The sequence below is a fragment of the Bombina bombina genome, chromosome 8 (genome assembly GCF_027579735.1).
Source record: "Bombina bombina isolate aBomBom1 chromosome 8, aBomBom1.pri, whole genome shotgun sequence".
Classification (NCBI taxonomy): domain Eukaryota; kingdom Metazoa; phylum Chordata; class Amphibia; order Anura; family Bombinatoridae; genus Bombina; species Bombina bombina.
The window spans coordinates 109,862,148-109,885,688 of NC_069506.1; the positions used below are offsets into that span (position 1 = coordinate 109,862,148).

A 23,541-nucleotide genomic window follows, 5' to 3' on the forward strand; every position below is an offset into this window, starting at 1 on the left:
GTAGACTCGTAATACCGGCGTTAGGCAAGTCCCATTGAAAATATAGGATACGCAATTTACGTAAGTGGATTTGCGGTATTACCGAGTTTGGCCAAAAAAGTGAGCGGTGAGCCTGTCATTTCAAGACTCGTAATACCAGCGGGCATTAAAAAGCAGCGTTGGGACCTCTCAACGCTGCTTTTTAAACCTAACGCACAACTCGTAATCTAGGTGATTGCCTTTAAAGATCCTAGCATGGCAGTAACACTGTTATTTATGGGTGTCTGATCCCCGTGAAAGCAATCTCTCTTATCCGTAGATGTGATTGCAGGGTATAATGATGTAGTGGAAGATTTGCACACTATGGCAAATTGTGCCTGGTTGAATTATTCCTCACATATCTCGCCCATAAGTATTCTCTTATGTCAAAGCTCTCTGCCTATAATACAAAGCTGGCCTGATCAAACTGATTCACTGATGTTGGGGTCAGGCAGTGTATCAGTTATTCTAGTAATTTCAGTACTTACTATACATTTCACATCTAGCTACCCCAGTGCAAAGCTAGAAGGCGCTTCCTCAAATAACAATAGTAGAAGGTTTTCTATCTCCATGTAATGCCCGTCTAGGTATGTTAGTAGGTTGTCTCCATCCATGGCTGATGGCAATGAGGCCATTGCTGGGAATTTTAGAGATGAATAGGCAGTAACAGGTTCAACTTCTAGTGAAAAATGATGTTGTTTTAATGCTAGAGGATCCAAAAGTGGCTTTAAAACCCGAATATCTGGGGGGTGGGGGGTAAAGGTTGTAGCCTTATAAAAAGCCGCTTATGAAAGCCCCAACTATCTAACTCACAGTTTTAAAATCATTAATACAGCAAATAAAGCAGTGTTCAGATCTTCACAAATACAATTATTATATCTGGTTATATCTGGTTATTATATAGGTAGACTTGATAGGCCTTTCGATTCTTATCTACTGCCAAATTCAAGGGGGCATATTTATCAAGCTCCGTATGGAGCTTGATGCCCCGTGTTTCCAGCGAGCCTTCAGGCTCACCGGAAACAGAAGTTATGAAGCAGCGGTCTAAAGACCGCTGCTCCATAACCTGTCCGCCTGCTCTGTGGCGGCGGACAGAAATCGTCAGATTATCGGGTTGATTGACACCCCCTGCTAGCGGCCGATTTGCCGCGGACTGCTGGTGCAATGATAAATGATGAGAGAGTATGCTGTCGGCATTTATCAATGTGCAGTCAACATGATCCGCTATATCAGATCATGTCCGCTCGCACAATCATAAATATGCCCCAAGGTCTCAATGTAGCATGGATGCTGTAATTTGTAACCAATACGCTCTTTAGGAGCTCCTGGAAATGCGTCCTCACAGATTTAATGTAGCCATAAAAACGGAGAGATTACTAACCCTCATTACCTAAATGGATGCTTTTTTTGTAAGGATAAGAACCATCTTAGTTTGAAGTCGATTATGATGTTTCTCTTGTTTAACAGAGCCTTAAGTCATCTTAAAAAGGTGCTAAAAATGGTACTGATAAACCTACTAAATATAACAGCTCAGAACATGAAATCAGCTTGTGGTGGCAAATCTAGTGAGTGTTGGGGGTGCTATTCCTTAGTGTAGCACCCACATGTCTCAAACATGCCAGCTGCCCAAAATGTGCAAGGAAACTCTCTGTTTACCCATTATGCTTCTCAAAGCAGTGATAGAGGAAGGAGAGGGTGATTACAACTAATAATGATAGAAATAGGTACAAATATCATGGTCTATGACCACGCTTATCAGGTAAAGAAACATTTTTGAAAAAGCTTAACTGCGATGTAGCTATATTAGCCACATTGTTGTAGAAGTAAAGTAAGGGTGTGTCTGTAACTGTCAAACATGCTCAAATATAAAGGTTTTCAATCACTCACTAAACATGTATGGATTAATCATGTTTAAACCTCTTGAAAGGAAATTTGGAAGCTCAACGTCAACTTAATTTTTGTTTTGTACTAAGCAGAAAACAAAGCAATTGCCTGATAATTAAGATATGGTTGGCAAATAAGTGGCCAACATCTACAAGATGATTCACAGACAAAGCTTTTTTATTCCACATAGATTGCATAAGCCCAGTCTGAGAGATGGTATTTGTACCTAAGTAGAAGAAATCATTGTTCATATCATTTTTATTATAAGTAAAAAATACTTTTGCGAGCTCCAAGCTCTTGCCCAAGATCTATTATTCTCATTATTGTGTTTTATTGCATCCTGTTTGAAGTGTGGCTGGCACATTCCATACCACACCCACCTCTCCCTAATGGGGAAAGCACACTGCTAACAGCACTTAGCTTCTGGTCATTTCCGAGCACTATAATTCTTCTCATCCCACAGACATAACATGAGTATTGAGGACATCTCTGCCGAAAGGTACCTTGTAACATTTTTGGAAGGGAAACAAAATGATCATAACAAGATGGAGTTACCATTATTTAGAACAATGAGAACTGTTCTAAATGTCAGTTTTAATGTGCCTTTCACTTGATGTAAGAATTGCCTTTATATTTTTTTTTATTTTAAAAAGCTTTATTTAGTAAAATAACAGTATTTTCTCTGGTGTGGTAACAATCGCTAATTTTGTTGCGTGGAACTTTCTTATCAGGTTAAAAAGATCTTGTCCATATAATAGACATTTTAAAAGTTTCACTAGAGAAAAACTTATGTTGATACATTTAGGCTAGCATGTCATCACATATTACTGTGCTTCTTAATATTCTCTAGTGTTAAATTTGTCTTTGGTTAATTTAGGCGACTAACTAGGGTCACTTTTTACTTTGGGTGGCTCCTGTCTAGCTGGTCACATGATGCAATTCCCCCATCTTGCATTTTCCATTCTGGAAATGTAGCTATTTCTAGTAAAACATTTTTTTTAAGCAGAGATACATTTATGAAATTGTAGTAGTTATTCAGCAAATAAGTCATAGAGACATGAATCTGGCCCTGGAACTAAATATTGTATAAGGTACAATACAGTGAGAGAAAAAAAAGTAGAATACCTAAAATTGCCCTTAAAGTGAAAGCCAACCATAGCGTTTTTGAAACCCTAGGGTTGACTGTTGAAACAAATAAAGGGCACTTTCATTCATGAAGTATAAGATACTTCATGCAGAAAGTGCCTTTATCCGTTTCAACCGTTCGCCGATCTAAGCAGATACAGCAGCCAACGGCAAAAAAATATTTTGCTAAGAGGTGACGTTTTCACCTCTTAGCAAATAGCCCTGCAGTAAATCCGGCTCCCATGGGTGCCAAACCGGATTTACCAAACGGCTATTGGCTAAGAGGTGAAAACGTCCCCTCTTAGCAAAAAAAAAAACATTTTTGGCCGTTGGCTGCCGTAGCAGCTAAGAACGGTGAACGGTTGAAATGAATAAAGGCACTTTCTGCATGAAGTATCTTATACTTCATGAATGAAAGTGCCCTTTGTTTGTTTCAACAGTCAACCCTAGGGTTTCACAAACACTATGGTTGACTTTCACTTTAACAAGCTGAGTGTGGATGCACTTAGTTTGGGGAGTTCATTAATATGGTTGTGAACATCACAACAGGTTTCTCCACTGATGATGAAGTAGAAACATACTATTCCCAGTTCTGTTAATTTTGTCCATTAGGATACAGAGTAAGAAACCTTGGGAGTGAAATTCCATTTTAGGGGTTAGATTTAGCAATGTGTGGGAGGACATGATCGGCTGTAGCGGATCATGTCCGCAGCACATCGATAAATGCTGACAGCATACGCTGTCTGCATTTATCATTGCACAAGCATTTCTAGGGAAATGCTTGTGCATTGCTGCCCCCTGCACTTTCCGCTAGCAGGGGGTGTTAATCAATCAGGCTGATTACTGTCCGCTGCCTCAGAGGTGGCAGACGAATTAAAAAGCAGCAGTCTTAAGACTGCTGCTTCTTAACTTACATTTCTGGTGAGACGAAAAGTACGGGGGTAGATAGCAGCATCCGCTGCTTGGTAAATCTACCCCTAGGTATCAGTTTCTGATTGGCTATGTAGCCCATATCCTCCAAGTATAATAAAAAGTAAGTGCTTATACAGGAATATTTTGTCTTTTATTAGTTCATTTTTTAGAGGACTTGAAGTTCTGAAGTCATGCATTAAAGGGACTCCAAACCCTATAAATGTCTGCATATAAAAAAGTGTAGACATGTTTAACATATTTTTTATATGAAATAAAGATGAATAATTTTCATTTTGAAGGTAACAGACTGTTAATGTAAGTGTATAACTGAGCCTCTAGTCGGGATTGCTCACTGGTTCATAAGCAGATTTCTCAGTGCTTTATTGGTAGACAGTGACATACTTCAAAAGTAGACATGTGCGATTTGTTTAGTTATGAATCGAAATTCAGATGAATTTGCAAAATTCAGAGATTCGGATCGATTTGAATTTCCGAATTACCCTAGCACGGAAACTAAACTAATCTGAATGCATTTGTAACAAATAAATCCAAATTAGTTTGGATTTATTTGTTACATTCAAATGGCCATGGACTAATCACAACTCAGTATAACAATTAAATTTAGTGAGATAGAACAGTGAAATATTTCCGTTTGTGTAACTTGGAACCATCTGAATCAGCATAACATAAAAATCCGAACATACCGAACTTCCGAATTTACGAATCGATCCGAAATGAATACATCCGAATCCAAATGAATCCAAAACAAATACATTAGAATTTATCCGAATTTGAATCTATCCAAAACGAAATTTTAAAAAAATCAGAATCGGTCCGAAATGAACCGAAACAAATTTTTCTGATGTGCACGTGTCTGCTCAAAAGCATTAAATTATGATGTTCTTTCCAGTATAGGAATATCAGTTAGAAAATAAATCAATTTTAATCAAAGAATAATAATAAACAAAATGTGTCATCATGTCCATGTTAAGATAACTTTTAGACTGGATACCATATAGCAAAACAGATACCATTATTTTATTCAGGCATTTCCTTTACTTTGTGGCTGTTTTCACTGACAAGTTTATTGTGTCCAAGAAACAATCCATAATTTTAATCGCCGTTGCAGACACTTCATTTCTTCTGAGACCTCAGATAGCTTTTATAGCTGTTCGCTTTTCTCTTTGGCAGACCAGAGGTGTTCCAGGATATAGGGATGGTAAATTAGACATTCACACACTATATGAATAGCTGAAATCAAATTATTATGTTAGGGTTATTAATACAAGTAAAGCACTTCTGGCGATTCAAAAATAGAAATACAGCTTTAAGAAAATATAAAAAAAATAATAATAAAATAAAACAAAATAGTGTATTTTAGACCATTTTAGACTTTATTTAAAAATAGTGTAAAAATTAAAAATGAATCATGGAACAAAGGTAGCGTTTAAAATTTTCAGAACCTGACTGTGGCAAAATATGACTACATATTAAATGAACCTGACTGACTATAAGACTACATATTTAATGAATAAATATACAGAGGATATTTAATTTCTGTAAATAATTTAATTAACAAAACATTAACTCCTCATGGGGAATACAATATACGTTTTCCATGCTCTGTTAGTTAAATGGATAGAGTTATTGGATTTTTACATTTGTTTTAATTTAAGCTACATATTATTATATAATCAGGAATTAATCAGGATTAAATACAACTTCACAATTTCTAAATTATAATTGACTTTGACCAGTTCAAAAAGAAAAAAAAAAGAAAGTTTAAAAATAAAATTCGATACCTTGGCTAACTTAGGGCAAGATTACAAGGCCGTTTTGCGCCAAGCAAAAAGGGGTATATGGCGGATCTTTACATACGTTGGAAGTAGCGTGGGTATTACGAGTTGAAAGTAAACGCGTTTGTTTGAGTGCAATTACATTTAACGCACGTCGGGATACCACAACTCATAGCTCTCATTAACTGTTTTGCAAAAAAAAGAGGCAAAAATACATTTAAAAGTACAGTTACAATCAAAATAACTGTCTGATAAAAATGATAAAAAATTGCATTAAAACGTATAAGGGCTCAAAGATATGAGATCACAGGTTATAGAAAAAAGGACTGCAAAGGGCTTTAACATAGAGATACATACATATGCATGTCTAAATATGTATATGTATGTAGATATATATTTATATATGTGTGTAGATATGCATTTATATCTGTACATATATGTATTTACAGACATATATACATATATAAACACATAAACACATATGTTTACATGTATATAGACATGCTTTGGAGCCCTTTGCAGTCAAGTAGCTAAAAACATGTAAAATCATATTTATGCAATATTCATATTTAATAAAATGTTTAACTGTGTATTTAATGTATTTCACATTCCAATGTTCTTCACACAGGGGAATATGTTATAAGTATTTTTAAATAGATATTTATATATATATATATATATATATATTTTTATTTTATTTATTTATATATCTGTATATATCTATATCTATACCTATATATATATATATATAATTAAATCAATAATAATAATCATATAGATGGATATATATTGTACCAAACAAAACTCACATACATTTAAAAATATTCTGCTATGTGAAGAACATTGGAATGTGAAATATTAATATTTTTTGTCTGGTTAGCGCACTTGAGGAAAAGCGATCGGGTTTGTGCGACTTGTTGGGTACTCCATTTAAATCTATGGGGGAATATGTTAACATGGTCGCTATATTCTAAATTTGGCTTTTTGCGTGCATCGGGTTACCTCTTGTACGAAAAACGTTTTACTTTCAACTTGTAATACATGCATTACCTGACGTGTGCAAAAAAGCTTACTTCTAGCAGAGTTAATGCATGAGTGGGAGCATTAAATAGCCCTCCACTCATAATCTAGACCATAGTGGTTAATTCCAATCTAGTCAATCATGCTTTTCTGCTGTTTCTCAGCTCCCTTTTTCTATATTAGAACTATCACAATGCAAACAATAACGCCGTTCTTGTATTTGAGAAACATTGGCTGCAACATCAGATAAGTCCCCCATATGATACATGAACAGCATTGACTTCAGTGATCACAATCTACCTGACCAAGTTATTGTCTCTCTGGGATACAAAATGTCACATGGGAGAGAGAAGGCAACTGGAGAACCACTGGGGCTGATATAAAGGTTCAGTTTTCATCAATTCCAAATTAAACTGAAATGTTTTCTATACAATTTAACTTGCTTTTGTCTATATTTTAGTTTATTTTACTTTTCTTGTAATTAAAATAAGTCTATTGTGAATTGTGAGCAAACTTCACCTGCATACAGCTGGTGAGACAAATTGGTGATTCCAGCTTGTTTAAAATGCTTAGAAAATTTCACAAGACCCGTGAGAGAGTTTCAGATATACCATGGGAACTCCCCTGCTCAGCCCAGGGAACTGCCCTCTCCCTCCCACTTTCTGAAAGTGTCAGTTTTAGTTTGCAATGCAGCAACTTCAAGGTGCAATGTAATTTGTATATGTTATGGTTAAAGTCAGATATTGGGTAATTATAGTATTACCCAGGTAAAATAGACATTACCCAAGCGTTAAATCCCCTCAGAGGCATCGAGTCACTGCATCAAACTTATACACGGTGCACTGTTCTTCCCCTATCTTCAATATCTTTTTTGCCTCCGTCTGGGAGGTTCAAGGGAGGAGAAGCCCCCCCTTGTAAACCTCATTTCCCAAGGTTCACTTGGGGTGGATGCCAGAGGATCGTTGAGGCGCCTTCCTCGAACCCCCCAGGAGGAGACAAAAATAAAATAGTGTAGATGGGGGAATTACAGTACACAGCCGCTTGGGTAATGTCCGTTTTACCCGAATAATTTACTTTACCCATAACGTATATAAACAGAAATATACAACGTATAATCATAACACTGAAGTGTAACAAAACGCTCAACTCACACAGTGCTGTAGTGCACTGTGCTTGTCTCTCCTTCATATATAGAAATGAGAGCGATCTCAGAGTGCTGGAGAGCTCTGCCCTTTTTCTTTTGAATATTCAGTGAGTTCCGTCTCTGTGAAGTCTGAACTGCAATTTCTCTCCAAGCGCTATTGCATTGTCTTTTTATCATGCATTTGTTGATTATGCAAACCTACTATATTTACTGGTCATTTAAGTGCAAATTTTCAAGGGATGTTAAAAAAAAAAAAAAATGAAATTAATTTTTAACCCATAATATATATCAACAGTTAAAATTTAGTGCTAGATTACAAGTGGAGCAGTATTTTACGCTTCCGCTAAAGCAATAATTGCACTAGAAGTAAACTTGTAAAAAGTAAAAATGTATTGCCCTCGCACTAAATTCCGACGAGTGCAAACAGGTTCCTTCTAGCACAATTAGGCTGTCACGCAAAAGGTAACCTCTTCACCCATAGAAGTCAATGGAGAAAAAAAGTGGAAAAAAACCCGACTCGTGCGCTAACCAGATCATATGTTCTCAGATGCGCACTCCTGACCGCACAGTCAAATATGTGCTAACCCAACTCATATTTTCATATGCGCACACCCGACCATCTCAAGTGCGCTAACCTGACATGAAACTATGAATATTTCACATTCCAAAGTTCTGCACATAGCAGAATTTGTGTTATATATATATATAGGAATATCTCTTTAAAAATACTTTGAACATATTCTGCTATGTGCAGAACATTGGAATGTCAAATATTTACAGTAAATACACATTATTGCTTTTCATATTTTAATTGCAAAGGGCTCTAATGCACTTATATGTGTATATATATGTATAAATATGTATTTATGTGTTTATATGTCTGTAAATACATATATACACACATACAGTATATATATATATATATATATATATATATATATATATATATATATATATATATATATATATATATATATATATATAAACATGCATATCCATCTTTAGACATGTATATGTTTGTATCTCTATGTTAAAGGGACAGTCTAGTCCAAAATAAACTTTCATGATTCAGATAGATCATGTAATTTTAAACAATTTTCCAATATATTTTTATCAAACATTTTGCTTTGTTCTCTTGGTATTCTTAGTTGAAAGCTTAACCTAGGAGGTTCATATGCTAATTTCTTAGACCTTGAAGGCCGCCTCTTAAGAATGCATTTTAACAGGTTTTTCACCACTAGAGGGTGTTAGTTCATGAATTTCATATAGATAACACTGGGCTCATGCACGTGAAGTTACCTGGGAGCTATCACTGATTGGCTAAACTGCAAGTCTGTCAAAAGAACGAAAAAAGGGGCAGTTTGCAGAGGCTCAGATACAAGATAATCACAGAGGTAAAACATATATAAATATAACTGTGTTGTTTATGCAAAACTGGGGAATGGGTAAAAAAGGGACTATCTATCTTTTAAAACAATAACAATTCTGGTGTAGACTGTCCCTTTAAAGTCCTTTGTCTGCCTTTTTTTCTAACACTTGGGATTTCATATCTGTGAATCCTTATAACTTTTGTGTGCAATTTTTAATTTATAAATTTTTATTAGACAGTGTTCTTATGAGTGTAACAGTAATCTGTAATGTATTTTTGATGTGTTTTGTGCAATATTTTAACTACAGTTCTGAGATCTCAGTAATGATCCAAGCATAAATCGCGATTGCGCTCAACTTGTAGCATGAGAGCAATTTTTTTTTAACCTGCATGCAAACGATTGCGATAACCCTTGTGCAAACGTTTGCGCAAAACTTGTAATCTAGTCCTTAAAGGGGCAGTCTAGTCAAAATTAAACTTTCACGATTCAGATAGGGCATGTCATTTTAAACAACTTTCCAATTTACTTCTATTATCTAATTTGCTCAATTCTTTAGATAGCCTTTGTTGAAGAAATAGCAATGCACAGGTGGGAGCCAATCACACAAGGCCTCTATGTGCAGCAACCAATCAGCAGCTACTGAGCATTTCTAGATATGCTTTTCAGCAAGTGATATCAAGAGAATGAAGCAAATGAGATAATAGAAGCAAATGAGAAAGTTGTTTAAAATGACATGCTCCTTCTAAATCACGAAAGATAAAATGTGGCTTTCATGTCCCTTTAATTGTGCATATATAGCATGGATTTATAAGAAAAATAATTTATTACGGACTGCAATTTCGGGTAATGAAATTTGCTTTGAGTTCCATCTTGAGCCCTAGGGCCATAATTTTGCCAACCCTGTCTAGACATTTCAGTAAAATGCAAAAATAACGTATTACCATTTTAATGGTTGGATAATGTCACTGTTGTAAAACATGTTTACTGTCAGAATCCTTCTGTCAAATCGTAATAGATTTCCTGTAAAGTATCAAATCAGTACAAGAAACTTCAAACCACTGAGCTGAATTTTCAGCTCTCAAAGTCAAATCCAAAGGTACCAACTGATACAGTCTTCCTTGCGCTAGACATTTTTATGTTGCTTCCTAACCCGTCATTATGTCAGAAGCCTGGACACCAAATAGACAGAGACCCTAATTAGTTTCATAAGTCCTTCTTGGTCATACTGTTTCTAATTTACTCCTACTATCAATTTTATGTGTTCTCCTGTATCGTTATTTAAAAAGCAGGAATTTAAAGCCTAGGAGCCAGCTCATTTTAGGTTAAGCACCATGGATAGTGCTTGCTTATTGGTGGCTATGTTTAGCAAACCAATAAGCAAGCATATCCCAGGTTCTCAACCAAAAATGGGCTGGCTCTTATCTTTACATTCCTGCTCTTTACATAAAGATAGCAAGAGAATGAAGAAAAATCGATAATAGGAGTAAATTAGAAAGTTGCTTACATTTGCATGCTCTATCTGAATCATTAAAGAAAAAAAATTGGCTTTAGTGTCCCTTTAAGGAATTTCATTAGAGATTACAGAGGTCAGTCAAATCATATAGATTTTTGATTGGCTTGGTTTTGCATGATAATGAAAAATCTTAAATCTTTTTTTGAAAGTCAGTTAAGTAAATAATACATTAGGTTTAGATAAGTTTTCAATATTTTTGTGACAAGAGGTTATTAATTACAATTCTTATTATAATGGTGCATTTATAACAAAAGGAAACATTGCAAATATATAATGATACCAATAAGTGATTTCATGTAAAGTCTATATTATATTATGGTAACTTTGTAATCAATTCTAAATTGGGAAATAAGTATGTGGGTTATATCAGCTAGTTTAATAAGGATTAAGTTCTCTTGTAAGGAAGAGCATGGTCTTGAAACATATCTAGAAATTCTGGCCACACTTTGTACTAGTTGAGGATGATGGTCTTTTTTAACCATTTGTATTTAAAGGGACATTTTCCTTGAAGTTGTTATATTAATATACTTTTTTACCTCTGTGATTACGTGTATTTAAGCCCCTGCAGACTGCCCCTTATTTCAGTGCTTTTTACAATCTTGTATTTTAGCCAATCAGTGCCGGATCTTGTAGAGTGTCCCTTTAACCTTTCTTTATCAGTATCTATTTTCTGCAATAAGATGGTTTTATTGTGTAAAGGAAAAAAACTTAGAAATGGTATTTTAAAAAGACATTGTAAACTTTTTTTAAAAAATATATTAATATGTGGCCAAACTAAATAATTTAAAAAATATTTCATATATTAAAGGGACATACAACCCAAACCTTTTCTTACATGATTCAGAAAGAGCATACAATTTTAAAGAACTTTCCAATTTACTTCTATTATCATATTTTCTTCCTCCTTTACTTGTTATCCTTTATTGAAAAGCAGGGGTGTTAGCTCAGGAGTTTGCACATGCCTTTAGCACTATATGGCAGCAGTTTTGCAATGTTATACCTTAGCAAGAACACTAGATGGCAGCACTATTTCCTGTCATGTGGTGCTTCAGACATGTGCACCCTGCATACCTAGGTATCGCTTCAACAAAGAATAACATAAGAACTAAGCAAATTTGATAATAGATGTAAATTGGAAACATTTTAAAAATGGTGTTCTCTATCTAAATAATGAAAGACAAATTTGGGGGTTTCATGTCCCTTTAAATAAAAACATAAAAGCACCCTCAAATTAGTTTACCCAGATTCCATGTATGGGCTCCATATATTAATGTGCATATGGACAGGTTCCCAGATTCCCATTTATCATTGCATGAGGGGGTGCTCGTGTAGTTCCTCCCCTGCTCTCACATGAGCAGGGGCTGTCAATCACCTTGGTCAGCCTAATCTGGGGTGATTTTAATCTTCCAGCTCTGAGGTGATGAATAGGGTAAGAAACAGTGGTCTGATTACCTTTGCTTCTTAACTAACTCATGTGAGCCTGCACGGAAATAAATCCAAAGCATTGATAAATGAAGCCCTACATACATATCATTCCACCATTCTAAATTACTATATAGAAATAATATGTTTTAAAAAATGTTTCATGTAACCATAAATCAATTATTAAAATTCAATGATACAGTATCTGTTGCAGTTTTAATATTAAGTGGGTTAAAATATAAATAGATTTTCATATATGAAGTTTCATTAACCCCTTAATAACCAGGTAGGCTTCGTAGAACTAATCATCAAGAACATTTTCTAGTCACACCGCTTAAAGAATCTTAGAAAATCTATTTTAGTGAGAAATTTGTAATATTGAATTAAAAATGATGCTGTTATATAATAACTTTCTCTAATTCCCTTCATTTTTTGGAGCATTTGTAATTCTGGATTTTTGAGGAAAAGCACATTCTAAAGAGTTACAAGCACCTCATAAAAAGTGCTGCAAGCAACAAGATAATGGCAACAAGCCAAGATGTACTTTGTTATGACATATCAGACATTTTCTCTCAGCTGTTCTGATAAACACAAATTAGACATTTAATTATGTGACTATGAAATTAATTTGTAATGTCAAACTCTTTTATTCAGTCTGCTGAATGTAATATACTTTTTAATATACTTATAACTTTAAAATATTTATGCTATTTATTATTTGTATTAGTAAAGTGATTTATTTTTTTATTGGTTGTTTTTAAAGGGACAGTCTACTCCAGAATTTGTATTGTTTAAAAAGATAGATAATCCCTTTATTACCCATTCCCCAGTTTTGCATAACCAGCAGTTATATTAATATATGTTTTACCTCTGTGATTACCTTGTATCTAAGCCTCTGCAGACGGCCCCCTTGTTTCAGTTCTTTTAGCCAATCAGTGCTGACTCATAAATAAATCCACGGGAGTAATCACTTACCGCTAGATTTGGAGTTTTGTCGGTAACGACCCGAAAAACTAACGCCGGCTTTTTTCTGGCCGCACCATAAAAATAACTCTGGTATTGAGAGTCCACAGAATGGCTGCGTTAGGCTCCAAAAAAGGAGCGTAGAGCATATTTAACGCAGCTTCAACTCTCGATACCAGAGTTGCTTACGCAAGCGGCCAGCCTCAAAAACGTGCTCGTGCACGATTCTCCCATAGAAAACAATGGGGCTGTTTGAGCTGAAAAAAACCTGCAAAAAAGCCGCGTTCAGCTCCTAACGCAGCCCCATTGTTTGCTATACGGTAACCCTTCCTACGTCTGCACTTAGCACTCTAACATGTACCCCGAGTCTAAACACCCCTAACCTTACACTTATTAACCCCTAATCTGCCGCCCCCGCTATCGCTGACCCCTGCATATTATTATTAACCCCTAATCTGCTGCTCCGTAAAACGCCGCTACTTACATTATCCCTATGTACCCCTAATCTGCTTCCCTAACATCGCCGACCCCTATATTATATTTATTAACCCCTAATCTGCCCCCCACAACGTCGCCTCCACCTGCCTACACTTATTAACCCCTAATCTGCCGAGCGGACCTGAGCGCTACTATAATAAAGTTATTAACCCCTAATCCGCCTCACTAACCCTATAATAAATAGTATTAACCCCTAATCTGCCCTCCCTAACATCGCCGACACCTAACTTCAATTATTAACCCCTAATCTGCTGACTGGAGCTCACCGCTACTCTAATAAATGTATTAACCCCTAAAGCTAAGTCTAACCCTAACACTAACACCCCCCTAAGTTAAATATAATTTACATCTAACGAAATTAATTAACTCTTATTAAATAAATTATTCCTATTTAAAACTAAATACTTACCTGTAAAATAAATCCTAATATAGCTACAATATAAATTATAATTATATTATAGCTATTTTAGGATTTATATTTATTTTACAGGTAACTTTGTATTTATTTTAACCAGGTACAATAGCTATTAAATAGTTAAGAACTATTTAATAGCTAAAATAGTTAAAATAATTACAAAATTACCTGTAAAATAAATACTAACCTAAGTTACAATTAAACCTAACACTACACTATCAATAAATTAATTAAATAAACTACCTACAATTACCTACAATTAACCTAACACTACACTATCAATAAATTAATTAAATACAATTCAATAAGCTAGCTAAAGTACAAAAAATAAAAAAGAACTAAGTTACAAAAAATAAAAAAATATTTACAAACATAAGAAAAATATTACAACAATTTTAAACTAATTACACCTACTCTAAGCCCCCTAATAAAATAACAAAGCCCCCCAAAATAAAAAAATGCCCTACCCTATTCTAAATTACCAAAGTTCAAAGCTCTTTAACCTTACCAGCCCTGAACAGGGCCCTTTGCGGGGCATGCCCCAAGAAGTTCAGCTCTTTTGCCTGTAAAAAAAAACATACAATACCCCCCCCCAACATTACAACCCACCACCCACATACCCCTAATCTAACCCAAACCTCCCTTAAATAAACCTAACACTAAGCCCCTGAAGATCTTCCTACCTTATCTTCACCCTGCCAGGTTCACCGATACGTCCTGAAGAGCTCCTCCGATGTCCTGATCCAAGCCCAAGCGGGGGGCTGAAGAGGTCCATGATCCGGCTGAAGTCTTCATCCAAGCGGGAGCTGAAGAGGTCCATGATCCGGATGAAGTCTTCATCCAAGCGGGAGCTGAAGAGGTCCATGATCCAGATGAAGTCTTCTATCAACTGCATCTTCAATCTTCTTTCTTCCGGATCCATCTTGCAGACCTCCGACGCGGAACATCCTCTTCTCCCGACGCCTACTAGCCGAATGACGGTTCCTTTAAGGGACGTCATCCAAGATGGCGTCCCTCAAATTCCGATTGGCTGATAGGATTCTATCAGCCAATCGGAATTAAGGTAGGAATATTCTGATTGGCTGATGGAATCAGCCAATCAGAATCAAGTTCAATCCGATTGGCTGATCCAATCAGCCAATCAGATTGAGCTCGCATTCTATTGGCTGTTCCGATCAGCCAATAGAATGCGAGCTCAATCTGATTGGCTGATTCCATCAGCCAATCAGAATATTCCTACCTTAATTCCGATTGGCTGATAGAATCCTATCAGCCAATTGGAATTCGAGGGACGCCATCTTGGATGACGTCCCTTAAAGGAACCGTCATTCGGCTAGTAGGCGTCGGGAGAAGAGGATGTTCCGTGTCAGAGGTCTGCAAGATGGATCCGGAAGAAAGAAGATTGAAGATGCAGTTGATAGAAGACTTCATCCGGATCATGGACCTCTTCAGCTCCCGCTTGGATGAAGACTTCATCCGGATCATGGACCTCTTCAGCTCCCGCTTGGATGAAGACTTCAGCCGGATCATGGACCTCTTCAGCCCCCCGCTTGGGCTTGGATCAGGACATCGGAGGAGCTCTTCAGGACGGATCGGTGAACCTGGCAGGGTGAAGATAAGGTAGGAAGATCTTCAGGGGCTTAGTGTTAGGTTTATTTAAGGGAGGTTTGGGTTAGATTAGGGGTATGTGGGTGGTGGGTTGTAATGTTGGGGGGGTATTGTATGTTTTTTTTTACAGGCAAAAGAGCTGAACTTCTTGGGGCATGCCCCGCAAAGGGCCCTGTTCAGGGCTGGTAAGGTTAAAGAGCTTTGAACTTTGGTAATTTAGAATAGGGTAGGGCATTTTTTTTATTTTGGGGGGCTTTGTTATTTTATTAGGGGGCTTAGAGTAGGTGTAATTAGTTTAAAATTGTTGTAATATTTTTCTTATGTTTGTAAATATTTTTTTATTTTTTGTAACTTAGTTCTTTTTTATTTTTTGTACTTTAGCTAGCTTATTGAATTGTATTTAATTAATTTATTGATAGTGTAGTGTTAGGTTAATTGTAGGTAATTGTAGGTAGTTTATTTAATTAATTTATTGATAGTGTAGTATTAGGTTTAATTGTAACTTAGGTTAGTATTTATTTTACAGGTAATTTTGTAATTATTTTAACTATTTTAGCTATTAAATAGTTCTTAACTATTTAATAGCTATTGTACCTGGTTAAAATAAATACAAAGTTACCTGTAAAATAAATATAAATCCTAAAATAGCTATAATATAATTATAATTTATATTGTAGCTATATTAGGATTTATTTTACAGGTAAGTATTTAGTTTTAAATAGGAATAATTTATTTAATAAGAGTTAATTAATTTCGTTAGATGTAAATTATATTTAACTTAGGGGGGTGTTAGTGTTAGGGTTAGACTTAGCTTTAGGGGTTAATACATTTATTAGAGTAGCGGTGAGCTCCAGTCGGCAGATTAGGGGTTAATAATTGAAGTTAGGTGTCGGCGATGTTAGGGAGGGCAGATTAGGGGTTAATACTATTTATTATAGGGTTAGTGAGGCGGATTAGGGGTTAATAACTTTATTATAGTAGCGCTCAGGTCCGCTCGGCAGATTAGGGGTTAATAAGTGTAGGCAGGTGGATGCGACGTTGAGGGGGGCAGATTAGGGGTTAATAAATATAATATAGGGGTCGGCGGTGTTAGGGGCAGCAGATTAGGGGTACATAAGGATAACGTAGGTGGCGGTGCTTTGCAGTCGGCAGATTAGGGGTTAATAAGTGTAGGCAGATGGAGGCGACGTTGAGGGGGGCAGATTAGGGGTTAATAAATATAATACAGGGGTCGGCGGTGTTAGGGGGAGCAGATTAGGGGTACATAAGGATAACGTAGGTGGCGGTCGGCAGATTAGGGGTTAAAAAAATTTATTGGAGTGTCGGCGATGTGGGGGGACCTCGGTTTAGGGGTACATAGGTAGTTTATGGGTGTTAGTGTACTTTAGAGCACAGTAGTTAAGAGCTTTATAAACCGGCGTTAGCCCAGAAAGCTCTTAATTACTGACTTTTTTCCTGCGGCTGGAGTTTTGTCGTTAGATGTCTAACGCTCACTTCAGAAATGACTCTAAATACCGGAGTTAGAAAAATCCCATTGAAAAGATAGGATACGCAATTGACGTAAGGGGATCTGCGGTATGGAAAAGTCGCGGCTGAAAAGTGAGCGTTAGACCCTATTTTGAGCCTACCTTAGCTTTCAACTAAGACTACCAGGAAAACAAAGTAAATTTTATGATAAAAGTACATTGGAGAATTGTTTTAAATGACATACCCTATCTGAATCATTAAAGTTTAATTTTGACTAGACTGTCCCTTTAACCTGAAAGCAATACAAAAACCTTTGCACACTGGATTGACACAAAGGTCTAGGCAAGAAATTATGTTAAAAACGACTCCTTCATTATATTCCAAAAATTGCAAACTTAAAAGTATATGAGGAGGTAGAAACAGAAAGTACCAAACAAGGAAAAAATCTTAATTTGCACGTGCATTTTACTTTGATCACTGCTTTGTTTTAATCCCCGATGTTTGTTAGGATTAGCTTGCTCTTGTTTAGAGAACAATTAGTTGTTCACAGGTACTGAAAAAAACATTACATTTGCTGATAGTTTTGAGCATAAATCCTTTCTTTCTTTGCTATGCCCTAATTAGTGTTGTTTGTCTGTCAATCACTACATGGAAATTGTTTTCATTGAGTTTAGATTTGAATTTTTCTGTTTTTCCTTTTAGTGTTTCATTTTAGCAATAATCAGACTAATTGTATTGCTTGTGTTTATGGAGTGATTTGCATTATGGGTAGGGTGACCATATTGCCGCTTTAAAAAGGAACACATATGAAAAATACATAGGTCAGGGTTATTATACAAAACATTTCTTTAAACAGCCTTAAAAACAGCCCCGACCTATGTATTTTTCATATGTGTCCCTTTTTAAAGCGGCAATATGGTCACCCTAATTATGGGTATTAAAGGGACAGTCAACTCCAAAATTGTTATTGTTTAAAAAAAATAGATAATCCCTTTATTACACTTTCCCCAGTTTTGCATAACCAACACTGTTATAGAAATATAATCTTTACCTCTGTAATTACGTTGTATCTAAGCCTCATCTGACAGCTCCCTGATCACATGACTTTCATTCTCTATTGAGTTGCATTTTAGCCAATTTCTGAAGTATCAGCTAAAACTCCATGGGAGAGGGCACAATGTTATCTATATAGCACACATTAACTAGCAGTCTCTTGTTGTGAAAAGCTAATAAAAAAGCATGTGATAAGAGGCTGTCTGTAGTGGCTTAGAAACAGGCAGACATTTAGAGGTTAAATGTTATAAAGTATATAAATATAACAATGTTGGTTGTGCATAGCTGGGGAATGGGTAATAAAGGCGTTATCTATCTTTTTAAAACACAAATATTTTGGTGTTGACTGTCCCTTTAAGAATAAATCTACTGTGTTTTTATAAAGAATAAAATATCTTTATAAGACCCTTTAGTAAGGTTTGATGTATATAAACTATCATCCAGCAATGTAGCCAGGACCCCTTATCATTCCATACTATTTTCTCAGTATAGGGACACTAATATAAAGAGTTTTTTTAGACATATCAATAAAGATGGTTCCTCTCCAATACATATCTATATATATGTTTTATTGATTAAGATAGAGCATGCAATTTAAAATTGACTAAATATAATTGACTTATATTATCAAATTTGCTTTGTTCTTTGTATCCTTTGTTGAAGAGTAGGCTCAGTGGCAGCAATGCACACGTATACCTCTTCTTTTTGGCTCGACATATGTTTACAGCCAACTCCCAGTATGCATTAAATTCTAATTTTGAGTTTAACGTCCCTCTAATCTCTGCGTCAAATTGTAATGTACAAATTATATAAAGATTCCCCAATCTTTTGTGGTGTAATGATAAGTTTCCTTCAAGAATAACTTATTCCCCCATAGAGGTCAATGGAGAAAAACAACAACCCAACAACACCCTACTCGTGCGCGAACCTGTTAAGATGCGCTAACCCGACATGAAAATATGAATATTTCACATTCCAATGTTCTTCACATTTATTCATAAATACATATGTCTACACATATCTGATGGTATTTTGCTATTATTTTAAAATACATAGAACATATTCCTCTATGTTCAGAACATTGGAATGGGAAATATTTACAGTAAATACACAGTATAACACTTTATTAAACATGAATATTAAATAAATATGTTTTTTCATGTTTTAGCTACTTAACTACAAAGGGCTCCAATGTACATATATATATATATATATATATATATATATATATATATATATATATATATATATATATATATATATATATGTACATATGTATTTATGTGTTTATATGTGTATATATGTCTGTAAATACATATGTACACACATATAAACATATCCATCCTTAGACATGTATATGTATGTATCTCTATGTTAAAGGGACATTAAACCCAAACATTTTCGTTCATGATTCAGATAGAGAATATAATTTTAAACAACATTCCAATTTACTTCTATTATCTAATTTGCTTCATTCTTTAGATATCCTTTGTTGAAGAAATAGCAATGCACACTTGTCAGCCAATCATACAAGGCATCTATGTGTAGCCACCAATCAGCATCTACTGAGCCTATCTAGATATGCTTTTCGGCAAAGAATATCAAGAGAATTAAGAAAATTAGATAATAGAAGTAAATTAGAAAGTTGTTTAAAATTACATGTTCTATCTGAATCATGAAAAAAAAATTTGGGTTTCATGTCCTTTTAAAGCCCTTTGCCTGCCTTTTTTCCCTAACACCTGAGACCTCATATTTTTAAGCCCTTATAACTTTTCTGTGCAATATTTTGTTTTAATAATTTTTATTAGATATTGTTATTATGAGTGTAACTGTACTTTTACATGTATTTTTGATTTGATTTGTGACACTTTTTTGTTTCGTGAAACAGTTAACAGAGCTCTTAAGTCGCGCTAACCCGACACGCATTAACTTCAATTGCGCTCAAACTATCGCGTTTATTTTCAACTTGTAATACGATCGATAAACCTACTTTCGCTTACACTTAACTGTTAGCGCTCTACTCGTAATCTAGCTCAATATAAATTAATTATATTTACAATTATCAACTTCATATGGTTTTGCTTAATTTTAACACTGTATTTTATTGATAGTGTTTTAATTGTGTTCAAATTAAGACTTTATATGCTTTTATATTTTAAAAATGTGGTTTAAGCATAACGTTAAAATTGTTAAAAACAACTTATTAACACATGAACATGAAAAACAAGATATGCCATTTGAAGCAGAAAAAAATGGGTATTTATCATTATATAAATATATAATATAAATATAATATAAATGTAAATATATATAAAAATTATATATATTATTATTTGGTCAATACTTAGATAACTTTAAAAATCAGATGGTATTCTCATTTTTATGATGGAGTGGAATACCATTGGTAAGATTTTTAGAGTAAAGAGTGTGTTGGGTTTTGCAGGTAAAAAATAAATACGAAAACCATGAAATAAACTAATGGATTGAAATGGTATTGAGTATTATACCTAAAGAAAATCCTTGACAACTACTTTGCATAGCCCTTATTATGGATTAAATATATTACTTGATACAGTAGGGTTGGCATAGTTAGAAAAAAAAAATATTGTGTGGCATACGTGCTGCTATTTAGGGATTGGCAAATGTGCTAAAATTTGTAATTCGTTTGGTAGAATGAATAGTCCTTTGGACATTCGTTTTGGACAATCCAATGTTGCTAAAAATTAAAATCCATTATCCATTAAAATTGAATGTTACTTTTGGTTTTGTTCATAATTAATTTGAATATTCACATTCAAAATTTTGATTGTAACATTCTATTTAATAAATACTACTCAGAAGTTTAATAGTTCATGTGGTAGGGAATTTAGTTAATTGATACATAATATACACAAATATATCAATTTGAATGTTTGTACAGGTGGCCCTCGGTTTACGCCGGTTCAATTTGCGCTGTTTCAGAATAACAACCTTTTTTTTCAGTCATGTGACTGCTATTGAAAAGCTTTTGGAAAGCAATGCACTAATTAAAATAGCCAGTAGGTGGAGCTGTCCGCTTGTTTTGCAGCAAAGTTATGCAACTTAACAGCCTTAAATTGATCTGTGTACACAGATCAGACCAGATCTATTGAGCAAAATTTAGCAGGCACTTCCCTATTATCTTCCTGTCCAGCTGCTTGAGGTGAGGGTGCCTAACTAATCACTGCAGATTGAAATGCATAGAATAGGTGCAGACCCAATATTATCTAACATGCTAACAATGCAGAGAACTGAATGCAGAAAAATGCAAGTAAAAAAAAAACGTTTTTGTTCATTAAACTTAGTTTGATGATGATGCAGTCTGTTGTGTGATTATTTTATTAGGTGATGTTTAGCAAATGTTTTTGTTCATTAAACTTAATTTGATGATGATACAATCTATTATATTAGGGTTATAATGCTGTTTAGCATTTAAAGCCTTCATTTCAAAGCTTTAAAAATAATGTATTAGATGTTACTTATGACAATTTTGAGAGGGGCCTGGAACCTAACTCCCTCACTTCCCATTGACTTACATTATAAACTGGGTTTCAATTTACAACGGTTTCGATTTACAACTATTCCTCCTGGAACCTAACCCCGGCGTAAACTGAGGGCTACCTGTATTTCGAATATTGCATAATGTGAATATTACATTTAAAGAGAGCATTGGATACTAATACTAATACAAATATATATATTCAATTTTTTTGAATTTGAATATTGCATAATTCAAATCTAATTATTAGAAAAATTAGAATTGAATATTACAAGCATTAGAAATACTATTACATTAAACAAATGTTAGAATGTTGTACAAACATTCTAAAATAATGTATTAAATTTGTTTCATTTTTTTGAATATTGCAAAACATTCTCCCATCCATACAGCTATTAGTAACTTTAGATACAACTACAGCCCAAAGTATTGCATCAAGTGCTTTGTTTAACTGCTTGTATATAAGGGTGCTTTTGATTTAGGAATAATTATTGGATAAGAATATTTTGAAGATTGTCAGATTTCAATTTGGCATATGGCCCAGTGAAAACAATATTGTTCACATAGGCAATGCATTTATTAATGACAGTATTAACTGATTATTCTTATAAATGGGATGGGGGGATTTTTTTCAGATACTGAACGAGATCCAAACTTTTTGGTTTCTGCTCAAAATTATCATTTTTGCTTTCTTAACAACAGCAAAATTAAAAGTATTTTAATTAAATACATTACCAAAAAATACATATGATATGGATTTTCTACTTTTAGACTGCATATACAATAGAACAATTAGGTTACAGGTGGTTTTGCATAATTTTATATCCAGAAAATGTATTCCTTAAAGGGGCAGTAAACTTACAAACTAATGTTATATAATTCTGCACATAGTGCAGAATTATATAACATTAGCTTGGCAGCAGATTTATACATTAAAGTATTGCAGAGGATTTTTATTTAAAAATTTAAATTTCCAGAACGCCACTCCTTGCTCTACTGAGCAGGTCTGGTTTTTCCTCCACGTATCACAGCAACACTGTCTAGTCACAGCGTGCCTGGTTGCGCCATTAAACTGAATAATAGCTCGCTCCTGCTACTAGACCAGAGTGGGAGTGAGCTACATTCAGTTTAATGGCGCGACCGGACACGTTGTGACTAGACAGTGTTGCTGTGATGCTCTGAGGAAAAACCAGACCCGCTCATTAGAGCAAGGAGCGGCGTTCTGGAAAAATAAAATTAAATAAAAATCCTCTTCAATACTTTAATGTATAAATCTGCCACTAAGCTAATGTTATATAATTCTGCATTATGTGCAAAATTATATAACATTAGCTTGTAAGTTTACTGCCCCTTTAACTTATATCTTAGTTATAGCGATAAAGTATTAAGCATCTATAATATGTAATGACGTGTAACATAATTAATTTTACTTTACTTTTTTCAATGCAGTTTTCTGAGGAACCAGATCCTGAAATGACAGATCCTCACATAACCTGGTTGAAGTTTATTAAGCGAACGGAAGAAAGTGCAAATTCCAAAAAGAAATGTAAAGGGAAAGACAAGAAATTAGTAAGTTGCATTATATATTAGTATTTATAATTTAAATAAGTCGATATGTAAATAAAAACACCTCATCAATAGGGATGGGCGAATGTTTTGCAACATTTGAAAAATGAAACGAATTTTAACACATTTTAACACATTCGCTTGTTCGTTCATTTTGAATGTTTGTACAACAATCTAAAATTTGTTTAATGTATTCGAATTATGCAATGAAAAATTTGAATTTATATATTTGTTATAGTATTTGTAATGC

At 34.6% G+C, this 23,541-nt stretch overlaps 1 protein-coding gene across 1 annotated transcript in view; it reads left to right on the plus strand.

Annotated features, from left to right (window-relative positions):
* Nucleotides 1–23,541, plus strand: part of C1QTNF12 (C1q and TNF related 12) — a 185,364-nt gene that overhangs the window by 106,458 nt on the left and 55,365 nt on the right. Inside the window, exon 2 of the mRNA XM_053690511.1 lies at nt 23,175–23,294. Within this exon, the coding sequence (XP_053546486.1) occupies nt 23,175–23,294 (120 nt within the window). The remainder of the gene's footprint in view (nt 1–23,174; nt 23,295–23,541) is intronic.